General features: G+C 37.6%; 1 protein-coding gene across 1 annotated transcript in view; it reads right to left on the reverse strand.

Annotated features, from left to right (window-relative positions):
• Nucleotides 1–18086, reverse strand: part of SLC27A6 (solute carrier family 27 member 6) — a 45716-nt gene that overhangs the window by 23568 nt on the left and 4062 nt on the right. Inside the window, exons 2-4 of the mRNA XM_003782225.1 lie at nucleotides 8605–8808; nucleotides 6681–6839; nucleotides 5112–5236 (exon numbers count right to left, since the gene is read on the reverse strand). Of these exons, the coding sequence (XP_003782273.1) occupies nucleotides 5112–5236; nucleotides 6681–6839; nucleotides 8605–8808 (488 nt within the window). The remainder of the gene's footprint in view (nucleotides 1–5111; nucleotides 5237–6680; nucleotides 6840–8604; nucleotides 8809–18086) is intronic.

Here is an 18086-nt window from a genome sequence, read left to right on the forward strand (position 1 = left end):
GGGGGGGGATACAGAGAGTGCAGGCCAGGAGCAAAGCCCACACTGGCAGCTGATCCCAGGAAGAAAAGGGAGGGAACTGGTCAGAGCCCTGCATATGGGGGACTGTATTGCCACATTTAATCACTGCAATAACTCAATACAATGAGATGCATTCTCTCTATTTTGCATATGGAGATAATAAAATTCAGATCCAAGGTCACATACCAAATAGAGACAGAACTGGAACTCATTCAAATGCCAGGTCGGTGAAGACTGGGGGTGTTGCCTGTTCTGTCTTCTGCTGCACCCTCTTGCCTAGAGCATTACCTGTGCCCAGACTTGGTGCATAGGAGGTGTTTACAACATATTTGTGGAAAGAATGGAGGGAGTGAGGAAAGGAAGAGGAGATGAGGGAGAAAGGAAGGAGGATAGGAACCAGCTTTAAAAAGCCTCAAAGGCCCATGCTCTGTTTTACCAAGCCTGTCCCCATGATTTCAGTAAGAACTCATTAGAAATTTTGCCCTTTACTCAATCAATCTGAAAAAGTATATAGAATATTTCAGTTGTGTCAGGTGCTTACATGTTTATACACACACAAAGTCAACCACTTTCACACACACAGAAAATACTTGTTTGTTATTCAATCCTTTAAAATCCCTTTTAAAATTTGAAAGAGAATTTGTTGAGTGGGTCAGAACTTTTAATACAGAGATCCCAAGGTCTTGGGTTTCAATAGACATTTCCTTCTGGCTTTCAGTACCATTCATAAACTGATGTGATGATACCAATAAATGAGTAAAATCAACTTGAACAAGGCTCTGGTCCTTTCTTTGAAAGGTTCTGTGGAGCTATTTTCCCAGCAGTGTCTGCAGAGGTGCCATCCAGAGGGACGGTGGTTGAACTGTAGTTACCTCAGACCAAGTCAAGGACTCACTGACTCATGAGCAGGCCTCTAACAATGCCCTCCTAGAAACAAAGTCTCTTTCTTCCAGAGCATGCGCTCAGTCCCACTTAGAGAATCTCGAATATATCCAGGCTGAATAGTCTTTTTATATGACTAAAAAAAGTCAAATGCTAGCCATTCTGTTTAAAAGCAGGTAATTGTGTATCCACCTGACTTTTTTAGGAAGAGAATGCTTTTTGATAGATGGAGACCAGAAAAAAAAAAAGTGAAAACAAAGGGGAAAATTATTTTTTGCCTTTAGCTTCGCATAACCAGCTATTTAATGCACAAAAATGTGTCCTAATTCCTAAAGGGTCGTTTAAAATGTAAATAACATATGTTAGGGATTATGATTCTTACATCTTGATTCTATTTAACATAAGACCTTTTTTCCTAAAAATTACTTACAATTCCACATGCTCACGTGTCACAGCAACACACCCTTTGTATTAATAAGAACAACAATATATTCCAACACTTTGCTTTGTTCAAAGACACTCAAATATTATACATTGAAACAATGTAGGCAGCAAGTTAAACAGACATTACAGAAAGGGTACAATGTAACATGAAAAGCAAACAGGATGGCAGACCATCTTGGAGTACAAAAACAGCCATAAACAAAGAGGACTTTCTTGTAGGGAAGCAGGAAAGGAATGGTGGGGGAGAGAGTAGGGGCCTCTTTTAAGAAAGGATTGGGGAGGTTTTAAGAGGAAGGGCCAACAAGGCTAAGACTGCACAGGCTCCAGCTGTGGGTAAAAGTCTGTGTTACATTGCCTCCTGAGACTGCGCTGGGGCAGGCACTACCTTCACAGATAATAGCCATCAGTTTAACAAGCCGTTGTAAGGCTTATACTTATAATAATTTGGAAATATTTCCAGGAATGTCATTAAAAATTATTTTTTGTGGATACTGAAAAATAGTTCTTCGATAAAAATCATTCAACACAGATTTTTCATTAAATAGATATGATTATTTTACATTAAAAGTTAAATAATATAATGTAATAATATAATATAAATAATATAAAAATGTTAACAATTTTGTCACAAAAATAACTACCAATAAAGATATAAAATCAGAAACCCTGAAAGTATTTTGTCTGTCCTCCTTTGGACTTATATGTTGTTATTGTAGATGTAGTATGTTAGTAAGAATTTTCCATGCTCAAAAGTGATTGAACATATAGAAGAATTTATAACCAGAATTATTTATTTGATTATTTGCTATTTTTTCACACTGCCTATTCCTTAAATTGTCTATCCTTCACGTCCCTGCTATGGACACATACAGTTAGGGTCAGAATTGGTCGATCTTTGCTCTCTAATGAGGCTTCCTAGGAAAGACTAGAATCTTCAGCAAATGATAAACTACTAGAAATTTTAATTTTAGATTATTTATTGCCAATGGGACAAAAACCACAAGAAATTTATATGAAAAGATGAAAGACTGAATTCTAGCTTTTCAATTAATTCGCCACGTGACATCAGGCAATTCGTTAGTTTCTTTGTGGCTTAGAGTTGGGGAGTGTGAAATTCCAGCCTACACAACCACGGTGTCTTATAAGCTTTGTGATTTCAGCCAGCTACCCTGCTTTCTTGGACAGCCTCTATCCTAGTTTTTCATTTATAGAATGAATGTAACAAACCCGGGACTCATCCTGGATTCTTCCCTCTCATTCACTCATTACCCCTAATTTAACAAGTCTTCTTGGCTTTCCTTCAAAATAGGTACCAAAGTACCTTTTTTTTTTTTTTTTTTAGTCTAGTTCTTCCTTCCTTTTATGTCAAATTCACCAATGGGAATATTACGTAGCATCCAAATTTGTCCTCCAACACTAGAGGGATCTTGGTTCTATAAGACTTGGTCAATGGGTGACCTAGCCATCCTTGCCTTCTCTTCAAACACTTCAGATGTGTCCTTCCTGGGCCCCTTTCTTTTCCATGTCTTCTGTCATGACCACAATCCCCCGGCTTTCTTGTGCCTGGATCCCACTTGTCATATCAGGTCCTCGGCTCGTAGGTGACCATTTCCATGAAGTCTCCCCTGACCACTCAGTCTAATTTGCCATGCTCCACTCCCGCTTTCTATCATTCCCCATCACCTCATCCTGTTTTATTTCTTTATAACACTCATAATTGTCTGTATTTGCTTTTCCTCATGTATTTGCTGATTTATTTTCTCCCCTTGCCCCCATGGGTATAACTTCTATTACAACAGCAATCTGATCTGTCCTGTATGCTCCTGTATACCTAACTTAACACTGTTACTTGAATAAATGAGTGAGTGAAATATATAATCCTATCCCTAGAAGCATCCTAGATATGGCTGTTGACCACATTCGGCAGAGTTATTTAAATAAGATAAAGATGGTGAACTCCAAGCTCAAAAAAAACCAAAACAAAACAAAACAAAATGAAAGCAATTTGTAAATCATATCATGTAATTTCACAGTCTTTTCTGTGTCCAGCTTCCCTATGTAAGCCTACACCTTTCATAGGTATTATTTAAATGCCTCTGGCCTAGTCTCAGCAGTGCTGTGGGTAATTAATAAAAGAATTATGTGTCCATATTTTAGCCTGAGAAAATAAGAGAAGTTATCCCAGCCCACCATCTCTGCCTTTACAGGTGCGATGATGACAAAGGTGGTGAGAGTTCCCCTCAGTCTAGGAAAGGTGGGTCTCAGAGGGAAAGTTTCTGCTGTCCCACCCCACGCGGAGAGGCATCTCCCTGTTGCCGCTCTTGAAGGGCCTGGTGCGGATTTGATTATGAAAGAGTCACTTATTTGTAGCCTCAAGAATTTTTAGGAAATCATAAAGTTAAAAAATAAGAATTCAGAGAGATAAATGATTCTAGGGAAAGGAAAATAACTTCTGAGAATAAACAGCAAACAAGTCAGTAACTCTAGGCTGTGGAAAATCTCTCTACTTACTTGTTTTTCAGATGATGGTAGTTGATCAAAAGAAAGTGGAAATGACTGTTTTAGGTGCAGAGATAAGTACAAATTAAAGCATTTTTTTATAACTTAAAGTAAAACCAAACAAAAAATATCCTGATGTAATAACTTATATTCAAAGGAAAAAAAAAAAAAAGAAAAACATGTATAATCAGGGTCATTAATTTTTCCTTTTTTTTTAAGAACAGTATTTTGAAACATTACTTTATCCTTGCAATAATTGCTCTCAGTATACATATCATGCATTTAATTTCATAATCTGACAGCATGGTAGGTTTATAGGAACTTTAATTAGCCTAAAATCAACATGGATTGGATTACAGGTCTATCTATCCTCTCCTTCTACAATACAAACCGCATTGGTACTTTCCTGGATCAGTCTTGCTTTTCATTTTCTGTGCTGAAAGGGCCAGACCAATGCCATTTTGTTGTTTACTGCATAAGATCTATTCCACCCCAACCCCCCTGCTATTACCTTCCTCCACCCCTGGTTGCACATACTGTTTACTGCATACCTTGCACATACTGTTTACTGCATAAGTTCTGTTCCTAACTCCTAGCCAGCAGGGCCACTCCCTGGTGACTCCCCCACCCCAGGTTGCACAGCCACTGAGCCATTAATTGAGTCACCTTAGGCAAACAGCTGCCATAATAAACAACAAGTTTCTATTGCCTTGAAATACAGGTATTTCCCTCCAGCCACCTAATCAGGCTGCACCAACTCTAGCCCCTGGTTAAGAGACCCCCCCACCCCTCACCTGTACCAATCCAAATTCTCCTTTACTAGTGAAATCATCAACCACCAATGCAAATCCTCCTTTACTAATGAAATCACTAACCACCAATCAAGAGTGTACTCATAACAGACCCTACCCTTCTTGCTTTCTGTACCCCATAAAAACTTGCTTTACCCCAAGTTCGGGGTTCTTCCTCCGCTTGCATGCCAGGAGAGACCAGGCCCGGGCTTGAATAAATCTCACCTCTTGCTTTTACATCAGATAAAAAGCAACATTGCTCAGATTTGTCTGCTGGGGACTTTGGGGAGAATTTCAGGCATAACAGTGCCTTGTTTTATACTATTTTATGTGAGACTATTACATGCATCTTTGTAAGCCAGCTAAATTGTGTCCTAGAGGAATGTGAAGTATAAACAAAGAAATAAAATTTATTTTTTCTCTCTCAATACTTATTCTTTCTGAAATACTTTTTTCTCTGATGATAATTGATCTTACCTTAGGCTGTTTGCAAAGGTAGCGACAAAGTTCTCCAATATACTGAAACACCGTCACATTATACTTCTTACAATCACTCCAAAATTGGCTTGCTGAGAATTTCTTCCTTAACACGCAAGTGGCCCCTATAAGAAAAGACAAAAACAGACCTTGGGGGAAAAATAATTCAAGGGCAAAATTATCATGAAACACAAATGATGTTCCTCTGTCCGGAATATATTGGCTCATTTTCAAGGCTGTTCTACTTCATCACTGATCGTTTACATCAAATGCATTTAAAAATAGTGATCTTAGGGTGGTGCCTGTGGCTCAAGGAGTAGGGCGCTGGCCCCATATGCTGGAGGTGCAGGGTTCTAACCCAGCCCCAGCCAAAAACTGCAAAAAAGAAAAAAAAATAGTGATCTTACTTGTCAGTAACTCTTTTAAAAATACTAATGTTGTAATTCTGTATTTTGACTGGGAATGTGTTTATTGCAATACACAAGATAAAATAACAGTCAAAAGAAGCAGAGGAGTTACAAATATTAATCTATGACCATAGCTAAGGATCACAGACCAGAACATGACCACTGGACTCATGGACCTTCTTCATCAAGACCAAGAATATTCACTTACTTTGACCTTGAATAGGTGCATATTATTTATTTTTGAAAATTCAAGGCAACCTCAATACATCTTAAAGTCAGGAGTTACTAAGGTAGAGTTAGTATGACAGCATCAACAGAAAAGTTCACCCATAGCCGCAGAACCTAATTTTAACAGCACAATTTGACAACAATGTCTATTCACAGGAAATTTTACTATCTTGACTTTCATCTTTATTTATGGTAGACATTGATCGTATTCTAAAAAATTACTTTAAAGTATTTTAGACATATTCAAGTAGTAACATATGATCTCTATTTATATATATTTTAGGTATAGTAGCCAACATATAATCTTGCAAGATTATGAATAGAATCTACTGAGTCACAAGCTCTACAAACTGCCTTATTGAGTGTCTAGGGTAGACAGTTTGCAAAGATGGCCTCAACGATTCCTTCTAAGCATTCACATTTACAATGTAGATTCACTACATTTACAATGTAGATTTGCTCTCCCTCCTTTCAGAAGGTGGGTTCTCTTTCCCCATTCCCGGAATCTTGCATCTGGACTAGCCTGGGATTTGCTTTGATGAATGGAATGCTGGTGAAATAATTTATGTGCCTTCCAAACGGAAGCCTTAAGATTTATGCAATGTCTATGTGCGCTCCCCTGGAACACTCTTGCTGCCATTTAAGGAATCTGGGGTAGGCAATTTGAAGATGAGCAACCACAAGGAGAGAAGAAGTCCAGTCAATAGCCAGCTCCCACCACATGGCCAAATCCCGGGGTAACGGCTCATTATTAGGTTTCAAAAATACTCTGAGTATGCCATATGATGTCCTTTTAATAAATATTGTGTTATAATTACATGATATACATGCGATCACTCTGAAGTCTGCTGAGAGCATCAAACTTCAATGAACACTTGTTCAAATTATTAACTATTTTGAAAACTTATTAAAAGAAATGAAAACAAAAACTTACCCAACTCCACACAACCACCAATTCCCACAAGAGCTCCAGCACTATGATACAGAGGAAGGGTTGTATAAACAATGTCATCAGCAGTGCAGCCGAAAGCCCACAGTCCAGCAGAACTCTTTATAGCCTGCAGTTGAGTAATCACAGCAGCTTTTGGTAGACCTGGTAGGGAAAAAAAAGAACAGGAAATACAGGTGTGTGTGTATATCTGTGTGTAATAGAAAGCAAGGCTATGCTGGTATCAACTGCACCACCAATTGACACAAAATACATCAACATTTTCCTTACGCTTTGTAAAAGCGACCATGATGGCATCAGCAGTACTCCTTCAACAGCTCCCTAAGTAGGGCTGCATCAGGGATTTTGGAGACCGTACTCTATAATATTCTGACTTTCCTTATACATAATAAGAAATCTTTTTTCTTTCTGACTTCTTAACTTCTGTATGCAACCTAGTATTTTCATTGTTTTCTTTTTTGAAATTTTTGAAATCTTATAATGGTATATGACATCATGATGATTTATTCTAGGACTGGTCTTATTTACCCATTTTTCCAGAAACTGTGTTGGTCTTTTCAGTCTGAAAGTCATGTCTCCCAGTTCTAGACAAAGAAAATAATAACATGTACATTTTCTTTTCTTTCCTTTTTTTTTTGCAGTTTTTGGCCGGGGCTGGGTTTGAACCCGCTACCTTTAGCATACGGGGCTGGTGCCCTACTCCTTTGAGCCACAGGCATCACCTTCTCTTTTCCTTTTTTATTCCTTTTTTTTTTTTTTTTTTTTTTTTGCTCATTCCCTTCTTCTATCTCATTTATTTGTTCTCTCATCTTTGGAACTCATCTTTGTGTGTTGGATCTGCCATTATTCAATCTTCTAGACCTCTTTGATGAGGGAACCTCGAGAATCTCAGGGAGAAGTGCTCTGAGCCTGGTCAGAGCAGTCACCCACATATCAGCTTTTTCTATCTCGTTTATCAAAGCTGTTCTAGTCATAGTATACAAAATGTATTCTATTATCCAGTCTATGAGAGATCATTATTAGGTACCAAGTACTTAAAAAAGAAAAAGAAAAAAAATGTACTGTTGAAGAGTAGTTGCTTATAAGACTACCTATTTACAAGGAATTACAGTAACAGAATATTTTTAACATGTCTGAAAAAAATCCCAATAATCTTCAAACTAATTAGAAAAGCCTATTTAGCCTACTATTAATACTATTCAATTTTTCCCAAGAATCAGTTATGTTTAACATTTCTTTTGAATTCTCAAAGTTTCATTATTTTTCATTTGTAGCTGTTATTGTTGTTTGCCTTAAAAACAGAAAGTTCAGTTACTTGATCATATTTTGTATCTTCTCCCAAACCTTCAGTGCCTTTGAGACTTGCTCTTGGCTACATGATCCAATTACCCTAAGGAAAATCAGGAATGCAAACTATAGTGCTTAAATTTTAGTTGTAACTAGATCATGCTTAGGATTTGACATTTTACACAGGAATATGGAGAATTGTTTTCAAGTGGATTCATAGACTTCTAAATCCTGGGGAATAGCTAGAACTATTTAAATGAAGTTCTTCATTTTAGATATCAGAAACCTGAGAATCAGAGAAGGTAGCAGAGATCTTGATTTAAGAAGGTAAGTAGATATACTCGCAACAGTGGGGATGGACCACTGTGTTCAGATGTCCCAGTGCCCATTGTACGACCAAACTTCAACAACATCTCAAATGAGACAAAGGCAAATGAACATGATTTATCAACTTAAACTGAAAAAAAGTGAGCTTTTCATCCATGCTTGAAAGTTTTAGGGTCTGAGGACCTTCTGTGTTCTTGCACAGATGATTTCGGATGGTTGGCAGGAAGTTGCCCAGTACTGTTGCTTTGAAAATTTGTTGCATCTTTTTTAAGCCTTAGAAAGAATTGGGTCATACCTGTTGTTCCAGAGGTAAAAATATAAAGACAGGTAGTCTTGAGGTTTGAGACGAGGTGGTGGCGGCGTGGAACAGGCTTGTCGGATGAAGCGCTCAGTTTTTCTTTGAGGGAAATGATGCCTTGTGGAACACAATCTTTCATCCCCCAAACACTGACATCTTTCGGGAGCTCCAGAAGGATTTCCTCTACAGCTTCAATCAAATCTAAAAGCCAAAAGTTTAGAAACAGGCAAATAAAACTTCAATCTCAAAACATTTACCTTGGGAATACTTGTGTGTGTTGTAACAGGGATAAAATATAAACAAAATGCTGATTTCCTTCTCATGTTGGATGAACAATATCATACCTATCTTACGGCTCTGTTTCAAGAGGACTAACTAAAAGAGGAATTCAGTTATCCACCACTTGATTAGTCTATGCCAGCATGCCAATTCAGACTGAATTTCAGAGGCGTCATTATCCAAATTACGTTTCGCCCCATTTTTTAAAGTAAAACTGTTTTTATACTTTGAGTCTAAATTCACGATAGCACATGAAACACTTTCCTTGGAAGACAGCCTGGTAGCTAGTTATTCCAAAAAGGCACCTGTCTGTCACTGTTTGGCTCTGCTGTCATGCAATAGATTTGGGAGAGTCCCCTGACTGCTCTGAGGTCATAAGCTCATGATGGAGTAGAGACTATTTCAGAGGCAAAAGTTAAAGGAGGAGACTTAGAAATTTTCTTTTCTTTCTTGAATCACAATACTTAAAGGTAAAAGCCTTTGAAAGTAAAAGAAAGAGAAGAATGCCTTTAAGAGAAAGCCAAGAGATGTCTGGTGCAGGACAGAATGTGGCCGTCAAGTGAGTGGCTGATGAGACTGGACCCACAGTCCCTCGCAAGTAAGACCCAGGTCCTGATAGAACCAAAATTAAGCAGAAAAGATGGAGGAGGAGTAGAAAAGCCATTACTCCCTTACTTTGTAACATGGATCTCTGATGTGAAGTCCAGCTTTCCTGTTCTACATGGCCATTCTAATTTATTTCCTTATTCCTGCCACATGCCATGTTTCGTAAGACCTGAGGGATTTCTGAGTGCTATATGGCTTACAACATGCATTAACATCTTCAGGGATACTAAACAATAATATCACAGTGGCCTTTTGGAATTGATGCAAAGAAGGCCAAGGAGAACTCGGCAACCACCAGAAATTAAGGCAAAGAAAGATTCCCTTAGCGCCTCTGAGGGAGCGTGGCCCTGCTGACCCCTATACCATGTATTTTGGACTTCTTGGCCCTCAGAACTATGAGAGGATAAATTTTTGTTGTTTGTGATACTTTATTATCGTACCCACAGGAAACCAATGCACCAGTGTCACAAGTTTATGGAAAGTAGGGCTAGCAATCTAACCCAAGTCTAATTCAAAAACTATATGTGATCCTATAAAAGAAATCAGTGGTTTTAATGAAGTACTATTAAATATAAAACAAACCCAGATCAGAATGCTCAAGTGCCCTTCATGCAAATATGGATGTTTACATCTAGAGCAATTATATTTTTTTCTCATTTTTTAAAGAAAGCTTTAAAAATAATTACAAGAGATCTTCTGCTTTGGACCCAAGTTTAGAATCCTACTCTAAATGTTTTCATGGAAATGTCAATCAGAATCTGGTTCCCTTAATAAAGCTATCCATCTGCCATTGTTTAGTTCTACTATGAGGTAATGCATTGAGGAAAAAACTTACAATTTGCTCTCTTGAAATCTGTACGTGAGATTCATTGTTAAGAAGCAACAAGAGAAATATGTCAAATGGAACCAGGAAGTTAACAAATAAAACCTATAAGAACCTGGAATGAAACAGAAATCGTATGGAGTTGATATGTTGCAGGGAATGGGAATTGAAGGCTTATGGTGTCTTATTAATTTTTATTTCTATAGCACTTCCAAATAAAATAGACTGCAAGCATGCAGGGAAATTATCTAATTCTCCTTAAAATACTCAGCGTGCTTCTTATACAGATGCCTTTGGCAAGAAGTGAAAACCACACGGGATGAGGAAAGGAAAGAGGACTCATAGACACAGGAAAACAAGTCTAGAAAAAGGATCTAGGCTTTCTCTTTCTTAAAATGTTCTAGATTTTGTTTTAATGACTCTGTGTTTTGAATTTATAAGGATGAATCTCTGAACTGACTCATTTTATTACTCTCATTTCAAGTATCTCACCTGGAATAACAAATTAACAGCACAAACTTTTATATGCCCTTAATTATAGTCTGTTGACATTGGGAAAGCAAGTTACGCTGTGATTGTTGCTCCAAGGCTTTCTTGAAATTGCAGAGCCTTAAACAAGCAGCAGGTGTTCACAAAGAGTGGTAACTTTTACAGCAAGAAAAAAGGAAGAGAGCAGGTTCCCAGCAATCAGAGAAATGACAATTTTTTTTTTTAATTAACTCACAACTTCACAACTGTGTACAAGAATGCAATGGTACATTTCAAAACGACTAAGAAATTACAATTTCATTTCCTTCATACACTAAGACTAAATTTATTTAGCTCAGACACTTAGAATTCTGAAATAGAATTTTGCCTAGACAAACGATCTCTTCCGTAGTTGCTGGAGATAGGAGGATAGTGAAAAGTAAAAAGAAAAAAAAAAAAAAGCTGTGAAAATTCACGTAGGAAATAAAGAATTGGGAATTACATATCACTGCCACCCTTTCTTAGAAAATTGAAATCTTCTCATCTCATCTTGAAAGTAAATTCTGAATATTGAGTCCTGACATGAAATAGCATTAAACGCTTTAGGGAAACTTGACTTGGTTTCATGAGGATTTAGTCTGTAGTGAAATGTACTGTGATTGGTGCCTGTAGGACCGGGAATGTCTCAAGAGAGGACTTGGATCCTCCTGCATCCTTCTGCTCACTGCCCCTGGCCACCCTCCCTGGGTGCTGGGTACATCCCTGATTAGAGGAACTGAGCACTACACCAGAGGAAGCCCTGTAGACGCACATCTTGAGAGTAAACTACTGCAAGAAAATGAGACAGCTGGATTTTCTATGCTTCAATGAATCTGTCTTTTCATAGCCAAATATCCTTTCAAAAATTATGTTATCTTTTTCTCCCATATGCAAGACACTGCATTAGGTGGGGTTGTGAGTAAGCTTATGATTTGTTAGCACTTTTTGAACAAACGTATTTCTTGCTTCTACATCATTATATCTCTTGGCTGGGCACAGTTCGTGCCTGTGGTCCCAGCAGCCTGGAAGGCAGAGGCAGAAGCATTGCTTGAGGCCAGAAATTTGAGGCCAGTCTACACAGCACAGTGACCCCATCTCTACAAAAATATTTTTTAAATTATCCAAGCATGATGACGCATGACTGTAGTCCTAGGTAATTGAAAGGCTGAGGTGAGAAAATCCCTGGAGCCCAGGAGTGTGAGGACCAAGTGACACATTCCAGTTTAAGTGACAGAGTGAACTCTAAAATGAAATAGTCAAATAAAATATCTCTTATTGCTGAGACTGTTAAATCAATAGGCAAAAAACTCACATCTTCCTCTAAGATGCCAATAGTGTGAATTATGCAATTTATGCTGCACTAAAAACTCTTACTACTCTCTTATTCTATATTTAAAAAATAATAATACTTTCAAAGATATGAGAAAGGAATCAATTGATTATAACTCTTAATACATTGTAAACATTTCAGCTTTAAACTTGTATGAATTAATAAGTAGAACATAAAAATTAGTTACAAATGGTCAACCTTAGCTTTCCATATTGCAAAACAATATTGTAATCCTAAGTGAAATTCTAGATAACACCACGTAACTAGCACCCTACTATACAGAGTAGCTCAACACAATTGTCAGAAAATGTGTGCACAAAATGCTATGGTTTCTAAGATTGATGGTTAAATAAACGATGTTCTAAAGTCATGCATATTGAGATATAGATATTAACACTTCATATAAGGCCCCCAGGTTCATTTTCTCATGAAAAACGTCCCAGCTATGTTTACAAATATTAGTTAAGTAATAATCGTGATAACCCTAGGAAATAGGTGTCATCTCCATTTTAAGGAGATTGAACATAAAGAGTTTGAAGGTAATTGAAAGTTAGAAAAATTGACCTCCCTAAGGAAGTAAATGATAGAGCTCCTATTTTAATTCAAGTGTACTGGAATGCAAAAATCTATTCTCTTCAATTTAAGACACATACTATGCTGTCATTCATGATAATTATTTTCAAAATCAGTAATCTCAGTATGATTTGTTGAATAATTCTTTCCTTTTCCATTGATAGCTGGTAGGTCTGAGTCATTCTATCCCACCCAATCCTCTGCCTGGCTTTGTGATTATATCATGTTTTTTTTTTTTTGCAGTTTTTTGGCCGGGGCTGGGTTTGAACTCACCACCTCCAGCATATAAGGCCAGTGCCCTGCTCCTTTGAGCTGCAGGCGCCACCCTATACCAGGCTTTTTAATTATAATATTTTTTATAGAGCCAGTTATACTGCTGACTTCTCATTAACCATTATTATTTAAAAAATTGTTTTCCTATTTTCACCCATTCTTTAGGACAAAACTTATGATTGGTCATCAAAAAATGCATTATTCTGATACAGTAGGAAATAAAAGTTTCTGATTTGTTTTTCCTCTTAGTGGATATTACATAGGTTTTTACAATGACAATCAAAAAGCAGCTTGAAAAAGAGTTTGACTTGGTTTACAAACTGTGAGTTATAAAGTAAGAGATAATTTCAGATTGCTTTTGTTGTGATGTATGTTTCCTATAGATATAAAATAAAAAACTAATAATATTCTCAGAAAACAATGGGTATTTGACAGTCTGCAATGTGGCTGGGGAGAAGGTATCTGAACATCACTTTAACCTAACAAGAAAAAAAACTTCATCCTAACAAAAAGCTGATTAAACTCTCTCCTTCTGGTCCTACTGGATTTTTCAGGGGTTGTTTGCCAACATACTTAAAACATTTATTAATCAAATCTCTCGTGTAGCTATCAGGTCATATTCAGTTGTGACAAAAATCAATTCTTTTTACTCAAATAATAAAGACCCAAGACTAATGTTGGCTTTGCTCTGTGTTTGTAGGAGCAGGAATTGGAGTCCAGAAGAAGGAAGTGAAGAGTGGAAAAAGTTAACAACCAGAAAACAGAAATTGCTGAGGAATCATTTCCAACTTACACTGTGGACCCCACTTCATTAAATAAAAACAGTGGATTCAGGGTTGATTCCTTAGAGTACAGGGTTTTCAACCACAGAATGTGGATTTAAACATTGCTTCTGCCACCTGCCAGCTGTGTGACCTTGGACAAGTCACTTCATTTCTCTGAGCCTCCGTACAACTCTTACAGTTCCCGGGAAAATTAAATGATTGCAAATCATTCACTGTGGCATCTGGCTCACGAATGTCATCGTTACTGTCACCACTTTGTAATCTGTGATCATGGTGATGATGAAGGCCAGTAGTGAGCTCAAGCTCCTTAAATAGCTGGAGCCTGAGAAGAGGCGATCAAAGAGAAGGGAGGGGAGGCGTCTAGAAGGCCGGACCCTACAGGGCAAACGTGCTTCTGGGGAGTTCGGCCAAGGTGTGTCCAAGTCAGACCACTGCGGTTCTTCTTCTTACTGAGAAGTGTGTAACAAGGCAAGGGTTAGTGGAGGCTTCATTGCTCCTCTAAACAATCAAAGTTCTCAAGGAACAAGATACAAATTTGATGAATAATAGAAGCAAAGTCTTTCTATGATGATAGCATATTCTTTCCTGACATGATCGTAACTGCCCTGGCTGCAGGTGAAAGCACAGACAGAGGATAAGATGGAGTCTGTCAGGCTGGGCCAGAAGTGACACCTCTGGTCTGGTCTGTTTAGCTCCTGCCTGACCCGCATCCCGCCTCCTATTCTTACTGTTTTGTGAATTTAGCTGCCACCCTGCAGATGCCTATCATGAGTCATTTAGGTGGATTGATTTAAGAGATAAGCTTTTGAATCGGAATGTTGCTTTAGGTCAGAAGTTATATTAATTATTGTTTACTGTGGGTCATGGGTTCTGCCAATTATTGTTTCAGATAAGGGTTCACACGGTCTTCACTTTGACCTTAAATGCATAAAACTGTAATGTTGGAAATGGAAGCTCAGAACAGTCTCGGAGAGGCTACTCTCACTGTTCTCCAGAATCCCAGCCTTCTGACGAAGTTTGGGGGGCCTATTCCTGTCTCCACCTATTGGCTGACAGTGACAGGCAGCCAGACCCTCTTGGTCCTGTAACATATGCACACTAGTTTGTAAGTGGGTTTGTATATTTTCACTCTCAGATCCCACATTGGGGGGAGTCTATGGGGGGGACAGTAAATTTATCACAAGCAAAATTATGCAAAAAAGAAAAGTAGAATATTTCACTTGCTATGATTTCTAACACATCTCCTATTTCTAGTGAATAATTATTACTCAAATGGGACAACATGATGTTTTTTTCTGGCATGTTATTTTTTAGTAGCAAAATATTAATGGTGGAAATTAGTAGATTAAATGAAGAGCAAAGAGCTCTAGGCAGTTAAACTCGTCACCAAGTAAATAAAAGGGGTCATCCAAGTATCTGCAAGAACTGATAACAGAACCCTCTTCTGTTTGGCCAGAAGGAGCTAAGCCCTTCCTCCAGACTTGTCTCTGAAGGCATTCCAACCTCAGTCACTCACAGTGGCAAGCATTTATGCCGCTATGGAGAACATTGCTTAAGGCCAATTCACCAGGGTTGTGTAATACATTGCCTGGGTCTCTAAGTTGCCCTGTTCCCAAATCTCAAAGAGGCCTCTGCAAAACGGACCCCTGACTACATGTGTCTGTCTGTCTTTGCCACTATGCAAATAAAAATAATGATTGTAACCATTTATTGAATATATATCATGGTCCCAGTATCCTATTGGGTCCTTAAAATTTAATTCACACAGACCCAATTATATTCATTGATCACCCAATGTAGCCAGTATAGCTCACGACACACCCAGGTTATATAGTAGAGCCTGTATCTCCTAGGCCCCAAATGAAAATAGCATTTCTAATACTGAATACTGCAGGCAACTGGAACACAGTAGTATTTATGTATCTAAACATAAAAAGTTACAGTAGAAAACAGTATTATCTTACAGGATTACCATTTTACATGTATTTTATTGTTGATTGAAATTTCATTACAGCTATTTTGCCTTGTATTTTAAAGTTATACTTCCTGACACTTGTTATGTATTTAAGACTTTCCAGATAACTTCAAATAATAGTGTAACTTGTTTCCAATAGCACTTCGAGCACAGTATTTTAGTAGGTTTTAGAAAAATTCTGTTTTTCTAGAACCAATTGCAAACAGGTTTCATAAGTTGGGTTAGATAACATCATTGGTGAGAGGTGAAGTTGCCATCGTGGTTGGTATCTGGCTGGTAACTGCCTTCAGGAATAAACCAAAGGAAAATGTACCAGCTAACTAAGGCAGTTATTATAGGAATATCTTTAGGAATAAACCAAAAGGAAAGTGTATCAGCTGACCAAGGCAAATGTAATTCCTGTTGTTATTGTCAACAAATAAATAACAAAATATTAACAGCTGCCATTTACTCAAGGCTGACTATGATAAAGCATTCCCAGATGCTCTGAGAAACAGTTGTGATACTACATTTTCAAAACAGAGACGCAAAGGTATGAAGTAATTTGTTTAAGGTAACACAGCTCAGTACGTTGCAAAACAAAGACTCAAAACCTTGTCTCTGATTTAAGACTCTGTCCAATTGTTTCTTGGATTGTCAATTGCGTTTTGATATAATTATTAAAAATGCAATCAGGTTATATAAAATATGTAAATAAAAGTTGCCATCAGGGTTTTCACCCATAATTAGAAAAAAATCAAAATTGTAATAAAACTATTATTTCCTTCCTCACATAATTACTTGCAAAGAAGTCTTATATTGCCATATTTTGGATTAGAGAACATAGTAAGTGACATCCCAAATGTCCCTGAAAACTTCAGCATTCATTGAAAATGAATGTTTTAGATTAAGCCTGACCTTTCTCCTCCATTTTTCATCTCTCATAGTGCCCCTAGAGCCTATGGCCAAGACTATGCCTACTAATCCATGCTTTTCTCTTTTCTTAACAAATAGGAAAACATTCTTATGTTTAAAAATTACATGCAACTATCTCTATATCCTATGACATGTTTAGACAAAACAACAAAGACGATGATGATAAAAATCTCTTTCATTTTAAAATACTTAATAGATAACAAAATGTTTTTACTCACGACTTTTGTGATCCTCATGATAGCCCTGAGAAGTAGATGTTGGCCTGATGATGAGGAAAAAATGGTTATAGCTGGAAAATAATACACTCGAGCTCATAGACAGTTGTAGGCAGGGCAGGCTGGAGACTGGAGTCCAGATTGTCTGATCCCCACTGTTTCACCTTCAATTTTGTCCTCCTTTCTGTTCTTGTTTATTCCTTCATCTCCATCTTCTCCCTTTCCCTCTCCTCTCACCCATTGTTCCCCTATACTTTGGCCATTTACAACAACCTGATGGAATCATGAAGTTCTCTGAGCCAATTTACAGACAGATAATGGTGTAGCCGAGGAATAGGTCAAAATCTAGATCACAAGCTCTTAGAGCTGAGGAAGTTTGTTTTGTTTGCTGCTAAATTCTCAGAATTTAGCACAAAGGAGACGTTCAATAAATATTTATTTTCTCAATGAATGAGTAAAAGGAAGACCTAACACCCCACCCCACCCCCCAAAACTCCCCAAATACCTATCAGAAACATACATGAGCACTTGGTGATTTCTAACTTATTTACTTACTTTGCATATTTTTGCTAATAATGCCCACTCTCTGCTGTCTGTTTGTTAACTGGATTTGAGGGTAGAGATATGGCTGGGATTCCTTTCTTGTGTTGATATCCATGTTAGGAATTAGAACCTCCACTTCCAAAAGGAAGAAAGTACTGTAGACAAATATCCATGATGTTTTAGATTTATTTGTATATAGTATATATTTCACTCTGTCTTCTTTCCCAATATATGACATATTACATCATTATAATTATACCCAGAGAGCTAGAAACTCTGTTCATATTCCCAGAACACAAAACACTTACTTTACTCTTGGTAGTGTTTTATGGTTCAATCTATTTGAAGGATTTGAGGTTTCTCTTCACAAAAAAGGTAAAACCCTATGGCTTCTCTATAAACGCACTATAACGCATGCAGCCCTGCTGCCTCAGTTTTCACGAACTGCTGCATTCAGATTGTGCAGGACAAATGAACTGGTTAATGCCAAGCCTTTGTAATGCCCCAAATGACTTTGACCATAAAGGTAACTGCTTTTCAAGGACCAAGAGGAAGAGTCAAAGGAAAACAGAGACTCTTTAAGTCTTATAGAAGGCATCGTGTATTCAGATATTTTATTATCTTATCTGTAAGATATCTTTACATAGTGTCTATT

Source organism: Otolemur garnettii, unplaced genomic scaffold (assembly GCF_000181295.1).
Source record: "Otolemur garnettii isolate 467f Iridium unplaced genomic scaffold, OtoGar3 scaffold00003, whole genome shotgun sequence".
In the NCBI taxonomy this organism is placed as follows: domain Eukaryota; kingdom Metazoa; phylum Chordata; class Mammalia; order Primates; family Galagidae; genus Otolemur; species Otolemur garnettii.